Raw genomic sequence first — 14,758 nt, forward strand, 5'->3', positions numbered from 1 at the left:
TCTAAACCAGCCTAGCTCTGGAGAGCAATGTTGAATCCCTGGGAAGTGAGAGCATTGGGCGTGCTGATTTAAAAACAGAAAATGCAAAGTTGGACTGAAAATATCCTTAGTCTTCCAAGCAATCTGCTTAAGGGTTCCAAACTTACCTTAATTTGGTGAGAAAAGAAGCTGCCCTATTTTCCTTTTTTCTTCTACATCTGGAACCAGCCATTTCCAGAAACCACCACCATGGAGGTTGCAATGGTGAGTGCCGAGAGCTCAGGGTGCAATAGTCATATGCCTTACGGTTATGCAGCCCAGGCCCGGGCCCGGGAGCGGGAGAGGCTTGCTCACTCAAGGGCAGCTGCAGCAGCTGCTGTCGCTGCGGCCACAGCTGCTGTTGAAGGCAGTGGGGGCTCTGGAGGGGGCTCCCACCACCACCACCAGTCACGTGGGGCCTGTATCTCTCAAGACCCTCAGAGTGGCCGGGGCAGTCGGAGGAGGAGGCGACAACGGCTTGAGAAGAAGAAAGTCCATCACCGTCAAAGCAGCTTTCCTCATTGCACTGACCTGATGCCCAGTGGCTCTGAGGAGAAGATCCTGAGGGAGCTGAGTGAAGAAGAGGAAGATGAAGAGGAGGAGGAGGAGGAGGAAGAGGAGGGAAGGTTTTATTATAGTGAAGATGACCATGGTGATGAATGTTCCTACACAGACCTGCTGCCTCAGGATGATGGGGGAGGCGGTGGCTATAGTTCAGTTCGCTACAGTGACTGTTGTGAACGTGTGGTGATAAATGTGTCAGGCTTACGCTTTGAGACCCAGATGAAAACTCTGGCCCAGTTTCCAGAGACTTTGTTGGGAGACCCTGAGAAGAGGACTCAATACTTTGACCCTTTGCGCAACGAGTATTTTTTTGACAGAAACCGGCCCAGCTTTGATGCTATCTTGTATTATTACCAATCAGGAGGCCGCCTGAAGAGACCAGTCAACGTCCCTTTTGATATATTCACTGAGGAGGTGAAGTTCTACCAATTGGGAGAGGAGGCCCTGCTCAAATTTCGGGAGGATGAGGGTTTCGTGAGAGAAGAGGAGGACAGGGCGCTGCCAGAGAATGAATTTAAAAAGCAGATTTGGCTTCTCTTTGAATATCCAGAGAGCTCCAGTCCAGCAAGGGGCATAGCCATCGTGTCTGTCCTGGTCATCTTAATCTCCATTGTTATCTTTTGCCTGGAAACCTTGCCTGAGTTTAGGGACGACAGGGATCTCATCATGGCACTGAGCTCTGGTGGGCATAGTGGGTTGTTGAACGACACCTCGACACCGCATCCGGAGAACGCAGGGCACACGATATTCAATGACCCCTTCTTCATTGTGGAGACAGTCTGTATTGTTTGGTTTTCCTTTGAGTTTGTGGTCCGCTGCTTTGCTTGTCCCAGCCAAGCACTTTTCTTCAAAAACATCATGAACATCATTGACATCGTCTCCATTTTGCCTTACTTTATCACGTTGGGCACTGATTTGGCCCAGCAACAGGGGGGTGGCAATGGGCAGCAGCAGCAGGCTATGTCCTTTGCCATTCTCAGGATCATCCGTCTGGTCCGAGTATTCCGGATCTTCAAACTCTCCAGGCACTCCAAAGGCCTGCAGATCCTGGGCCACACCCTCAGAGCCAGCATGCGGGAATTGGGCCTTCTGATCTTTTTCCTTTTCATTGGGGTCATCCTGTTTTCCAGTGCTGTATATTTTGCAGAAGCAGATGAACCTACTACCAATTTCCAAAGCATCCCAGATGCATTTTGGTGGGCTGTGGTGACCATGACGACTGTGGGCTATGGGGACATGAAGCCCATCACTTTGGGGGGCAAGATAGTGGGGTCCCTGTGTGCCATTGCAGGTGTCTTAACCATTGCTTTGCCAGTGCCAGTGATTGTCTCTAACTTTAACTATTTCTACCACAGAGAGACTGAAAACGAGGAACAGACACAGCTGACACAGAATGCAGTCAGTTGCCCATACCTCCCTTCCAATTTGCTGAAGAAATTTCGGAGCTCTACTTCTTCTTCCCTGGGGGACAAATCAGAGTATCTAGAGATGGAAGAAGGAGTTAAGGAGTCTCTGTGTGCAAAGGAGGAGAAGTGTCAGGGAAAAGGGGATGACAGTGAGACAGATAAAAACAACTGTTCTAATGTGAAGGCTGTGGAGACTGATGTGTGAATCTTTTTCTCCACTTGACACTCCCTTCCTCGCCCCAGCATCTCCAAATATATTTATGCATAGAGAGTGCAGTTATGAAAATGAAATATGCAAATGAGTCCAATGCATACAGTAGTACACCATTTAATGGTTATACATGACATAATTGTTACTAAACTTGTATTACATATCAAATAAATGATACATCTTGGAGAAGAAAAAAAAGAGGGAGGCTTAAATAGGAGCAAATCTATCTATATTTTTTATTAGAATGCAAAAATTTTGCACATTAACTGGAAAAGATGTTAACAGTAAAGATGGTTCATTGGAGAGAATGGGGGTATGTGTGCGTGCGTGTGTGTAATTGTCAACGTTGTTAGTAACTGTGCAGTGATGGGAAAAGTTGGCATTTTGAAGTATTTACTATGTAAGAGTTAATGAATTTCACTAGTCATTTACCAGTGCTTTATAGCATCTTATATGTCTTTGGATTTCATAGTTACTGTTTTTTAAAAATTGTAAGAATTACTGTGTAGAAAAAAAACAAGAAAGTAAATTATTTAATAGAATAGAGGTCACAATTTTATCTTAGATTTCATTAAAGTTTATTTTTAACTGGAAATTAACTTTTAAAAAGGCCGCAGGGCCCTTCAGAAATTGATTATATATTTTATTATTAATTTTGGGATGATCTGACAGCAAATGCCTAACGTTATCGAAGAAATGAAATCGGTGGAGATGTAACAAGTTTTGTCTGCAGATAACAGGACTAGAATCCTTTTTTTTTTTTTTTCTTTGCACTATTTTATATGTTGGAGATTGAGAGAGACTTCATACTGTGAATGTTTACTAATGTAACATTTCAATGACAATCATTGGAAGAACGATTTCTTAGTCTTATTGTATTGTTCTCTTCTTTGTGTGAGACTAATGGGCACGCAAATAACAGCACATGGTTCCCTCCTCTTTTAAAACCTAAATAACTGATCTGCAAAGGGACTGTGAAGTAAAATTTAGCAGTTTAATCTTTTGAAATTGGTCTGTTACAATGCTTCTGAAACCATACTATTTTAAATATTCTTCTACCTTTTAAATTCAGAATAACTTAACCAAAGTTAATGCATGCACGGAAAGAATTCTCGAAGAAATAAGTATCCAGCAGCTACAGTGATTGTGGCTTAAAATTTTTCTATTAAATGTGTAACATAAATGCTAGATTTATTAAGTTTATTTCTTTGTGCAGCTACACAAGAGCAGAATGTGGGAATTCACCTCAGAACTTAGCATTCTATTTGCTAAAATGGATGTTAAAAAAAAAATTGTATCAAAACCTTGGTCAACATCATCACCATTACTATCATATTTACCAAAAAGGTATTTATGACACGTGTAACTGCATTGAACTCATCACAAGGTGTTCTAGAGTGTAAGGTAACAGATAAAAGGAGATGCGTACGATTGAAGTTGTAATGAGATATAGGTTAGGAAACTCAGAAGATGTTAAGAGGCTTTACTTTCCAACATTTCTTTAGCTCCTATTCTTTGAAAATGGTTGTGCTGAGCTTCGACAAAAAATACTACGTAAACTATCTCAGCACACAACGAACTCTGACAACTGTGAACTTAAAAAAAAAAAAAAAAAAAAAGACTTAGAATAGCCTCTCTCAAGCTTTTTTTAACCAGGCTATCCTTTGATAATTATAGAAATCTTACGTTTCCCTTACTGACGTTTGAAATTCAAAGTAAATTCAACTTAAGTTTAAAAAGCAAAGCTACATCGTTCTCCTCATTCCTTCCCCACCACTTACAGAGAAACACCTCTCTGGAACATCATTTAAAGAAAGAAAAGCAGCAAGCAGGGGAGCTGATTGAATGTACAGACCAAAGATCTCTAGTGGACAATGGTGAATGACAAAGTAAGGGGATGATAACATATGATATGACTTCAAAGATTACATTTCAATATATTTTGGATGTCGGACAAAAATTTAAGAAGCATTAACCTAAGAGTAAGGCTCTTTGGGGCACCATTAATTTGGAAAAGTTACTTAACATCTCTGTTTCCCAAATTCCTCACTAGTAAAAAAGCGTTTCTGACATCACAGTGTTGTCACGGAAAGCAAATGAGAACTTGGGAAAACATTTGAGTTTCATATTAATGCCTGACATATCTAAATTTCTTAATCTTCCTCTGGAAGAAAATGGGATTTAAAACTCATAAATCACATCTACTCTTTAAGAATATTGTTAAAATGTATAGTAATTAACTTTAAGTTCCTTACAAGATATTGCTTGCAGACAAGGTAGTCTGTCATCGCATAGTTGCTGGAATTTCTTCTTTGGGGAAGATCCCAGGCATATCATGGTATAAAAAGTTGACACTGTGGACAAGACTCTATCTTATGCTGTATCTAACTAGGTCAGATTCGATCTTAAAATAGTGTAAAGGCTCTCCAGCATAGGGTGTTTGTTGGACACTCTATATTAGAAATGATTTGAAGAGAAAATGTTCTGCATTTGTTTCTGATACCTCCTTTTTAAATCTGAAAAGTTTAATTGATGATATGTATTGTAATTGATCACTGACGAGAATATAGGAGCTATAATAGTTTGGGGAACCCTGGTGGCACAGTGGTTAAGAGCTCAGCTGCTAAACAAAAGGTCAGCAGTTCGAATCCACCAGCAGCTCCTTGGAAACCCTACGGGGCAGTTCTACCCTGTCTTATAGGGTCCCTATGAGTTGAAATCAACTCAACGGCAATGGGTTAGGGTTTTTTGTTTGTTTGTTTTGAGCTCTAGTGGCACATTGGTGAAGAGCTCAGCTGCAAACTGAAAAGTCGGTGATTTAAACCTACCAGCCACTCCTCGGGATGGGGGGAAAGATGTGGCAGTTTGCTTCTGTACAGATTGCAGCCTCGGAAACTATACGTGGCAGTTCTACTCTGTCCTATAGGGTTCCTATGAGTCAGCATCGACTTGATGGCAATGGGTTTAGTTTTTTGGTTTTAGGTCTTGATTCCACACTGAAAGGAAGTATTTGGCCCCTCAGAACATGTACATAGGGACACTTCTGTACAGAACACTTCTTTTATAGAGAAAGAATGAGAGCAAGGCCTCCAGTGTAGCTGTGATTTTATAACATTTTCCCAAATCGAAGCAAGGCAAAATGCTTTAGGTTTGTTGTAGTAACTGAACAAGAACCATTTGTAAAACTTATGCTGAGGAACCTGCTTCCAGGGTTATTTGTAACAGATTTAAGAAACTATCTTCTGGAAGTCCGCCATATACATCTAGCAGTAAGATGAAGAAGAAATGACCCCATTTAGAGATTTAGATTCTTGAGATTTGGGGTCCTTTAGTTAGTTGCTTTTCACATGATAATAAATGTTACCAAAAGCTCAACACTTGAGGGGCCTCCTTATCAGAATCTTTTCAAGGGTGGGTGCGTTGTTCTTTCTTGCGAATGCTTGAAAAGGAAAAAGTCGTGTAACAGTTACGGGGCGATGGACAGGAGAGGGGGGATAATTTCCTTTTGATTTCTGTGAAAGGGAGTTAGTGGGTGCCGTGGGATTGACTGCTGGCCTAGGAGTCAAAAGAGCTGGCATGTTGACCTTGGGCAAATCATTTCATATTGATTCTCAGTTGTCTTTTTTTTTAAATGTGTAAAAGCAGGATATTGGGCTACATTATCACTTGGTTCCTTCCATTGCCAGGAAGTACAGTAAAACCTGCAAAAGCCAGAACCTATATAAGGTGGGAACCTGTCAGAGAAGGAAAATGCAAATATTTTCCACTCAGAGAGATCGATAGAAAAGTAGTAAGACTACACCTTGTCAAAGGCGGAAAACTTGCTAGACCTGGAAAAAACAAGGCAGTCTGTTGAGTTCCGGCTCTCACAGGTTTTACTGTATTAGACTAACTTGATATTTTCAAAGTATCCCTCAAGTCCCTTGATTTTGTAGTTAAGTAATAACAGCAAAATCATTTTTAAAATCTCCCTGTTTCGTTAGCAGCTGAACCAGGAGTTTGAGATTTTGGTATGCAAACTAAACTGAGTGTATTTTGAAGCTATTTGTAGTAATGACTTCTAAAGGGACTGGCTTAAAAAAAATAACTCCTCAGTCTCCAGCTGAATTCATATGGTGAAAGTTGGTAAGTAAACATTTTGATTTCTTGTTATAGTGCAGCCTTGTCAGTAAACAGCGTTCTGACCCATGCTGGGGAGCTCATTTTATGCCTACACACGTGCATGCAATATTTCACAAGTGCTACTGCTGTCCTTGTCAAATTTGTTTTAAACAGGATCACTGAAGCTTTGTGAAAATCTTTTTCTTAAGCATATGTTGATATAGAACCCAATATGTGATTAAGAAATGTCTCAGGAAAATACTCTGTGAATTACGATATATATTTTTACATTTTTTTAAAAGTCAGCATAAGCCAACAAAATTATTTTTAATCACAGTGGAATCATAAACATTAGCACCCCTACCTTCCAACAGAATCAGAAATGGTGTTCTCCATTGCCATTAGTTTTCAGGCTTTTGAGGCTCTTTAGTGCTAACATTGCACCTAATATTTGGTAAAATGGGAAATACGCCTCAACTCAGTTTACATTTCTAAGTGATCATGTGGTGATGTGCTCATTGCAGGGTGCAGAGCATAACTTCCCTCTTTATATGTTTTTTTTTTTTTTTTTATCAATACAGTTTAGAATGATTATGGGGTGTCATTCAGTGACAAAGAGCCTTGTTCCAGGAAATCTTCCTGACCCAAAAGTCATTCTGAATTCTGCAAGGGACATTTGGTGTGGACAAAAGGTACCTCTTGGTTTTCCTGCTAAAAAGCAAGCTGACTCAAAGCACTGGGTCTTCCAGACCTTTGTAACTGCTCCAAGTTAAAAGACAATCCTATTTTCTAATATGGAAATCAGTATTTGAAAGAAGGTTGATGGTGTAGTTGTGTTTAAGACTGAAGGAAACAGAGCTATTTCTGCAGTAAATGGGAATATGTACTTCTGAAATGTAAATTAAGATTAGGACTGTGATATGAGTTTTATTTCTGACTCAGTTTTCTGTTTCCATAGCAGTCCCAATTTCTTAGAGTATCTTCTTCGTAAAAGCATGTTTATACTTATCAGACCATATGGGCCCATTTGAGGTTCATAAAACACATCACCTTATTTAAGAGTAAATAAGTTAATTCAGTAATTAATAATTTATGGGCATAAATTGAGTGCTTTGAAAAAACAGCACATATTTAATGGACTGTGGCTCTAAGTGAGTCCCAAGCATCCTCCTTCTCAGGCCATGGGTTTATATACTAAGTGGAACCAGAATAGATGTAAAAGGCAAGTGATGTCCTAAATATGCAGATTTGCTGTCATATTCCCAAATTCACTGGGCCCAAGTTTACGGTGTTTCTGGCCTGCATTTAAGCTTTAAATCAATTTGTTGTCATTGGTATACTGGAAGAAGAATTTGTGTGTAGAATACTAGGAGCTGAATGATTGTCATAGTTATTCCACAAACACAGTCAACTCTTGCATCCTGACCTGCAAATTATCTGTTCTGTAGATTAATCATGGTTAGTTTCTCATCTGAGGCTGGCTTTACTTAGGCTCAAAACCATTGTCTTCCATTAACCAGCCAGTCCAGAAAATATATGCAAAATTATAAAAAGACAAAAAAAAAAAAAAAATACAGTACAAAGAAACAACATAGACACTAAGAAGCCAAGCAAAACCTAACTGTGAAGCCTGATCTGTTGTTCAAATCAATGTGTCGTGTACACTAGAACTAAATCTGAAGGATTTAGGGACAGCCTTTGACATGGCTTCTCACTGTTAGCACAGATGTAACCAAGGGTTGACTGTTGTGGTGGATGGCATAAAGCAGAAATAAGTTACTGAAGGAAGAGACAAGTTAACATTTTCTGTGAAAAGGATAGACATGCCAACCCATTTCGGCAGTGATCTTAATAGTAGTTATCAGGGATAACTAGTAATTATAGAAGATATGCTGGTTTTTGTCCAGTTACTGGTATTATGTGGAGATGTACTTGGATTTTTTTTTTTTCGTGATTTCGTAGAAGAGGGGCATATACTCAAAGCCAGAGTGCAGGAAGGTGTTTTTATACACAGCCTCTTCAGCCATTGACTATTGAGGGGTCAGCAGCTTCTTAAATCAGTCAAAACAGTTAAATAAATTGCCCCTGTAGCTGTCAACTAAAGCTATGCCAACGCTAAGCTAAAGCGTTAAATTTGTTTTAAAATAATTATATGAATATGTATATATAGATCAACATAGGAATATATTATCATATTCTGCCTTTATTTTGGCAGAGGTTGTATAAGCAAAATAAATGCCTTGAAGGCATTGAAAGAGACTTCTTGAAGTGAAGCAAAAGTGTAAAATTTTCATGTGTTTTGGAGACATGATGAGCCTTAAGGATTGAAAAACCATTCTTTACACTCTAGGTTGTGTTTTTTTTGTGCCATATAGCCACAGTGGTATTAGAGCTAAGCTTGAGGTATTCCCAAGAAGAGTTAATTTGATTTTGTGGAACTTGCAAAATGTTGATTTTATTTATTTCTGTGCACATTATTTCCAACATATAAAGATGCTTGTATACTGGAAACAAGACTATATGGCCCCATAGACCTACTTTGTGCTCACTTTAAATAGATTTACCTAAAGCCATTATCTTTTTGCATTTTTGTTGGAGCTGCTGCCTGACCTGACTTCCTTAATTCCTTAGGTTCAATTAGTGCACTAAAAAGTTTCACGTTACTGTTATTTTTGGTGAATAGTCCAATATCTCATTTAGTTTTTGAGGTCACTTACATACAAAACCATAAAATAGTTGGAAAACCCCATATCTCTTGAAGACCAGGGCTATATTACCTGAACTTTCCATGATAGGGGCCGCATTAGTTAATGTGGAGGGTGAATGTTATTCTATTTATTAACTTAGTCTGCTCATACCTGAATAGACTGACGATTCCCCTGGAGAACACTGATGGTGTTGATAGCACCTGAGCAAGTCTTTTTTATCCTCTCCGTTAGTAGGGATCATGATCCAAATGAAGCTTTCATTTGCTATCAGGCAGAGTGGGAGATAATTAACGAAGCTTCCCCTGCACTGAAACCTATCAAGGGGTGATGGACTCTCTAGGGAATGCAGTAGGATTTATGTTTATTTGTCATTGGTGTCATTTTTGGCATTGCTTTTAGGGGATGAATTTTAGTTCTAGGTTGATTTAACCAAATAGCAAAAGGACTTTCGATAAGAAAATAGAAATTATAAACTCTAAACTATCCTATTAGCCTGATGAATAGTTCTAGTTAAATATTTTAATAAATGAATATGCGATTTAGAGATTGCAAACTCTAATTGGGTTTGAAACCATTTATTTGGAGGGCTATTTGTCCGATAAATAATGATTCATTTACCCTGATTTCTTGAGAGAGAAACAGAATCTTTTTTTCTTCGCTTTTTCCTGACTTTTCATATTGCATTTAAACTGGTGTATTTCATGTAAACATTTTATCTTCTAGCAAACCAGGTAAATAACTTGGCTAAGACATGATTGAAAAATGGCAAGATTGTTTGGTAGTCTTTTTTTACAACATTTGGTATTAACAAGTTTATAGGTTGATTTCAGTATATATGAAATACTATATAGGGAATATATATATATATATTATATTAGAATCTAGAAAGGACAGGAGTATTAGGTATAGACTTCCGGCTGGGTTCCTAAAAGTGTTTTCAGAGTTCTTGACCTGTTTCCTTCATATGTGATTCAGCCAATGAGAAGTTACTAAACAGCTTCCTTCCTGGAGTAGCAACAAAATATTAGCAGCGTCAGGGCGTGTGGGGACAGGAATGAGTAGGAGGGAGGTGGATGGGATAGTTTCCAGGGGCACAGAGTTATGCCTGAATGAAGCTATTAATTTGATGACACAAATAGTTGGATCTGTCTAAAAACCGCTTCATTTGATAATTGTTGTTAGGTGCTATCGAGCTGGTTTTGACTCGTACTGACCCCATGTGCAGAGCGGAACTGCTCCATACGGTTTTTTGGCTATAATCTTTACAGATACAGATCGCTAGGTCTTTCTCCCGTGGAGCTACTGGGTGGGTTGAAACAGCTGACCTTTTGGTTAGTGGTAGGACACTTCACTGTTTGTGCCACCAGTGCAAAAGTTAATGCCAACTACTCATTTTTGTTAATTCAGGGAATTCAACCAAAAAACCAAACTTGTTGCCCCCAAGTCAATTCTGACTCATAGAGAATCCAGGAGAGTGACTCGATCATTTCGTTTAGATTCCCAATTTAGTAGGCGTATGTATATATTGTTGTTGTTAGGTGCTGTCAAGTCGATTGTGACTCAGAGCAGTCCTGTGTACGACAGAACGAAACACTGCCCAGTCCTGCACCATCCTTAGGGTCATTGTTATGCCTGAGTCCACTGTTGCAGCCACTGTGTCAATTCATCTTATTGAGGGTCTTCTTTTTCAGTGACCCTCTCCTTTACCAAGCATGATGTCTTTCTCCAGGGACTGATCCCTCATGATAACATGTCCCAATATATCTTTGTCTCAGAGGGAACTCTCATGCAAAACCATAAACCTGTTGCTGAGAATTAAAGCTATATAAGTGTTATTCAGGCTAAAACTCACCTTTCTCTTCAGGGTAAGAAATTCTTTCACATCCTTAGAAGATTACCACTTGGGCACTTATATTTCAAAGGGGAAAATTTCCTCCCTTTATTCTAATGCAGAATATTGGAGTGCTAGTTTTTTAGTGTATTAAAGTAAGACAGAATTAAGCAACCAGCTGAACCCCTGGGAGGGACTATCATTAGCAGAGAGCTGAATGGTGCGTTTATGTTGGGTTTTGTTGGCACACCATTCTTAGAGACATGGAGGATATCATAAAATTGGTGCAACATTATTAGAAATCCTCGTTGCCATCACATGCTCCTTGCTGATTTAGCTGCTGTGGCTGCTGCTGCTCATCCAAACGGAAAAGAGGTATCATTTCGTTACTAGAATCCACATACTTCACAGGCGCCAAGGCAGTGTGAGAAACGGTGGAGAAAGAAAGGCTTAGACTAGATAGATAAGAATGAAGCAATGTGCAGTCTTTTAAGGTGTGAATCATCTTGTGACACCAGACTATTTTTACTCACTCGAGGGACTGAGTCGAATCTTTGGATTGGAAGAGGCTCTGTTCAGGAATTTTTGTTTGTTCCCATTATCACTGTTAGAGATTGGTCTAGCATGGGGTAATCCTGTCGTCATTGCTAAAACAAGCTGAAAATTACTTGCTGGAAACGTTGTTTTTTCCTCATTTCAGTTGTGAAATGCTGTAGTTGGGTTATACCTTTTGCAAGAGAGATGAGAAAGTCTCTCAACTTTTAAAAATTCTGTTGCACCCCTGAAAGGATTTGAGAAGGAAATTCTACATAGAAGATTCCTATATCCCAATATAAATTAAGACTAAATACAAGCTTGTTCAAAGTAAAGTGTCCAGGGGTCTCCTTTTTAGTTTCTCTTTTCAATATTTTCACCCAATTATCAATCCTGTTGCTTTTTTAATTTTCCTTTTTTTTTCACTGCAGAGGTAGGTATGTAAGATGCTTGGCTCTTCCACTTTCTCCCCACCTCACTCTACTGACTTTTGGTTCAACAAAAGCCCAGATTAGAAAACAACCTCTCGCCTCAGGTTCACAGATCTCTCAGGGGGAGCTATTTTGTGTGATCCAGGTAAACATTTTCCCATTTTACAAATCAGGTCATGCCAGTGCATATCCCGAAAGCTGCTATAATCAGCTGCAATGTGGGTCTGCTGTGTCCTGTTATTATGCTAGGTATTTTCTGCTTATTACTGAGCAGCTGGGATTTCAGCAAGAGCTTGATGATTTGTTGTTGTGTGTTTGTGTGTGTGTTTCTATTTTTCATTCAGATGCTTTATTATTGTGTAGAAACTACCCCAGTGTGGAAAAAGCTGGGAGTATAATAGCAAAAATCTTATTCCGTTACAAATGTTATTAGGAATTTAATCAAGGAAATTAAGGACAGTTTTGACTGTTGTTTGCTTCGCAAACACGTTCTGAGATACAGCATACTTATTTCCATTCCTAGGCAAAGTGGCTGACTTACTAACTTTTAAAATGCCTCTTGCAATATTCCTTAGGCTACCGAGGCTACACTTTTGGCTGTTCCATTTATTTGCTGAAGGGAAAATGTCTACACACAATGAGATATCACCTGAGTTTTCCATTCACTGCTGGCAAGAGGAACTGACCAATCAGGCAGCCTACAGCCCTTTCACTCACCAGAAGGTCTATTTTTAGGCTTGTCCCTTTGTGACTGACTTCAACCCTGAGTAGAAGGGTTGAAATTCAAAGACAATGAGATATTTTATTGTGACGACTTACAGGTTTAAAAAACTGTTTGGTATTGTGAAAAGGGCAAATACAATTCAGGTGCTGTTTGATCATACCTCACCCAGTGCTAAAATTAGGGTAAAAAGTGTGCCTGAGCTGCTTTCTTTTCACCAATTAATTTTTCAACAGATGTTTATTATTAAGCTCATGCTAGGTGGCAGGACTGTGCCTGTGTAGCTAGTTTTCGGAGGTACTAACACTTGTGAAAGGATTTCTGAGGCACTGAAAGGTTCCTTTTTTTAAAGGGCAACATACTTGCTTATTATTAGTAGTATAACGGTATGACTTTTTTTTCCACCCAGAATCTGTTTGTGTGACTGGGTCTAGCTTCTTCTTGGAGAGTGAATTGTGTCCGGTTATGCTGTAATAATACTTCTTATAAAATCCTATCTTGTGTTCTGTAATTGCTTTATTTTCTGTAATAACTTCTATATAAACTGTATAGTAAATGGTCCCGAATTCAACTTGCCTGTTTTTTCGTGATTCTCGGATAAGCAATAACAAGTCAGTGCGTTACAAGCAGTAGAGGTGATTGTATGAGTGGTATTTACTTCCTTTAATCCCCAGAATTTTTATTTCTTCTATTTAATGATGTGATCAAATTATAATTCAGAGTGAGGGAGAGTGAGATATACAGAAAAGAAGATTTGACTGAAATAACACACATCTGTAAAACAGTAAACAATAATCATGTTTTTTATTCCGAAGTAGGTTTTTCTAGGACTATCGTTCTTCTTACCTCATAAAAAACGTTTTTTTTTTTTTTTTTTAAAACCATCTGTATCTTTCTTTTTGAGAAAGGTGTGAATGATGGTGCTTTTAAAAATTCTGGCTTGAATAGAGACCTGAGTTTCTTTACTGGATAAATGTAATAAAGGTTGCTTGTGTGTGTGTGTGAACATTTCTACCTAGGCAAGGCAAATGGAATTGCATCAATTTCATGGCCAAGTAAGGGCAGTGGAGGCAAGCTTTAGGGATTTTTCTGGGATGTCTTCTGTCTGCCTTGATCAAGTGTCTTTTCAGTTTTCCATTTGCTTTCAAGATGATGCTTTGATTTCCTTTTCTTGAAGTTAAGGTGTTCACTTTTTAAATGCAGTCGTAATAACATTTTTAGCTGTCTCCAACTAGCTTTAACTTCCTAAGAACAACTCAGACTTCTCCTATGAAAAATATCCTAAGGACCACCTTTTTTGTTTTCTGAGTGTTCCAGAACATACATTACAGTCTCTGGTTTTCAGTTCATTCAAGCCAAATACCCATTATCCTTAGTCGAAACTGACTCTACTTGAAGCCAAAACAATTGGTCAAAGTAGGGTTTCGAACCAGTTTGTTCCGGTTCGACCCCCTGCTGAGAATTTGAATTTCTACCCCAGATACCCCAGGTTTACATAAGAATCACCCAGGGATCTTGTTAAAATGTAGATATATACATAAGAATCACCTGGGGATTTTGTTTAAATGTAAATTTTGATTCAGTGTATCTGGGTGGAAATGCAAATTCTCAGCAGCGGTTCAAACTGGAACAAACCAATTTGAAGGCCCATGGTCAAGTCAGTGGGAAAAAAAAAAAAGCCAAGTTGATTGTCTGGCATTGTGAAGCCATTGATTCAGTCCTGCTTCATTAGTGCCATCAGGATAAACACATCCTGGATTCTCTTTAAATCTGGGAATTTTTCAATTGCTTGTCTTTCTATCAGGGAAATACCTTTAATTAGAAAACCATTATCTTGTGGGAATTTTTTTTTTTAATTTTTTATTTTAGCAAAATGCAAGTATTCATTGTGCCTTACAAATATGACGGTTTGCACATTAAATGCAAATGAAACCGTTATTTATCTGATTTCCTAAACCGAAACATTATTTTTCCTACATGATTTTTCATAAAATATTTGAAAACTTTGAAAATGTATCATTTAGCCTAAATTAGTTGACGCTATTTTGGGTGGTGGTTAATATCTGAAAAGTGTTTTTTTTTTTTTAGGCAAAGAGCTGAACTGTTTATTATCATAGTATGGAGGACCTAATGAACTTTACATATTTTTTTACATAAGGAAATTGGACATGGAAGGAGGGGAGTGCTTCGGACCTTTGGACCCAAGGTCCCTGTGCTGAGAAGCTCCTAGACC

The 14,758-nt window shown here is 38.6% G+C and overlaps 1 protein-coding gene across 1 annotated transcript; it reads left to right on the forward strand.

Moving 5' to 3' along the window:
- The first annotated feature begins 228 nt into the window (after positions 1-228).
- KCNA4 (potassium voltage-gated channel subfamily A member 4) lies at positions 229-2,340 on the forward strand. The gene has a single exon (XM_003412307.4). It carries the CDS (start codon positions 229-231, stop codon positions 2,191-2,193), a length of 1,965 nt encoding a protein of 654 aa, XP_003412355.1. The 3' UTR covers positions 2,194-2,340.
- Positions 2,341-14,758: the final 12,418 nt, after the last annotated feature.

This window comes from Loxodonta africana, chromosome 7 (genome assembly GCF_030014295.1).
Source record: "Loxodonta africana isolate mLoxAfr1 chromosome 7, mLoxAfr1.hap2, whole genome shotgun sequence".
Lineage (NCBI taxonomy): Eukaryota > Metazoa > Chordata > Mammalia > Proboscidea > Elephantidae > Loxodonta > Loxodonta africana.

What these genes read in the sequence shown, in the direction of transcription:
- KCNA4 (XM_003412307.4), top strand. Translation starts at nt 229, where the DNA reads ATGGAGGTTGCAATGGTGAGTGCCGAGAGCTCAGGGTGCAATAGTCAT.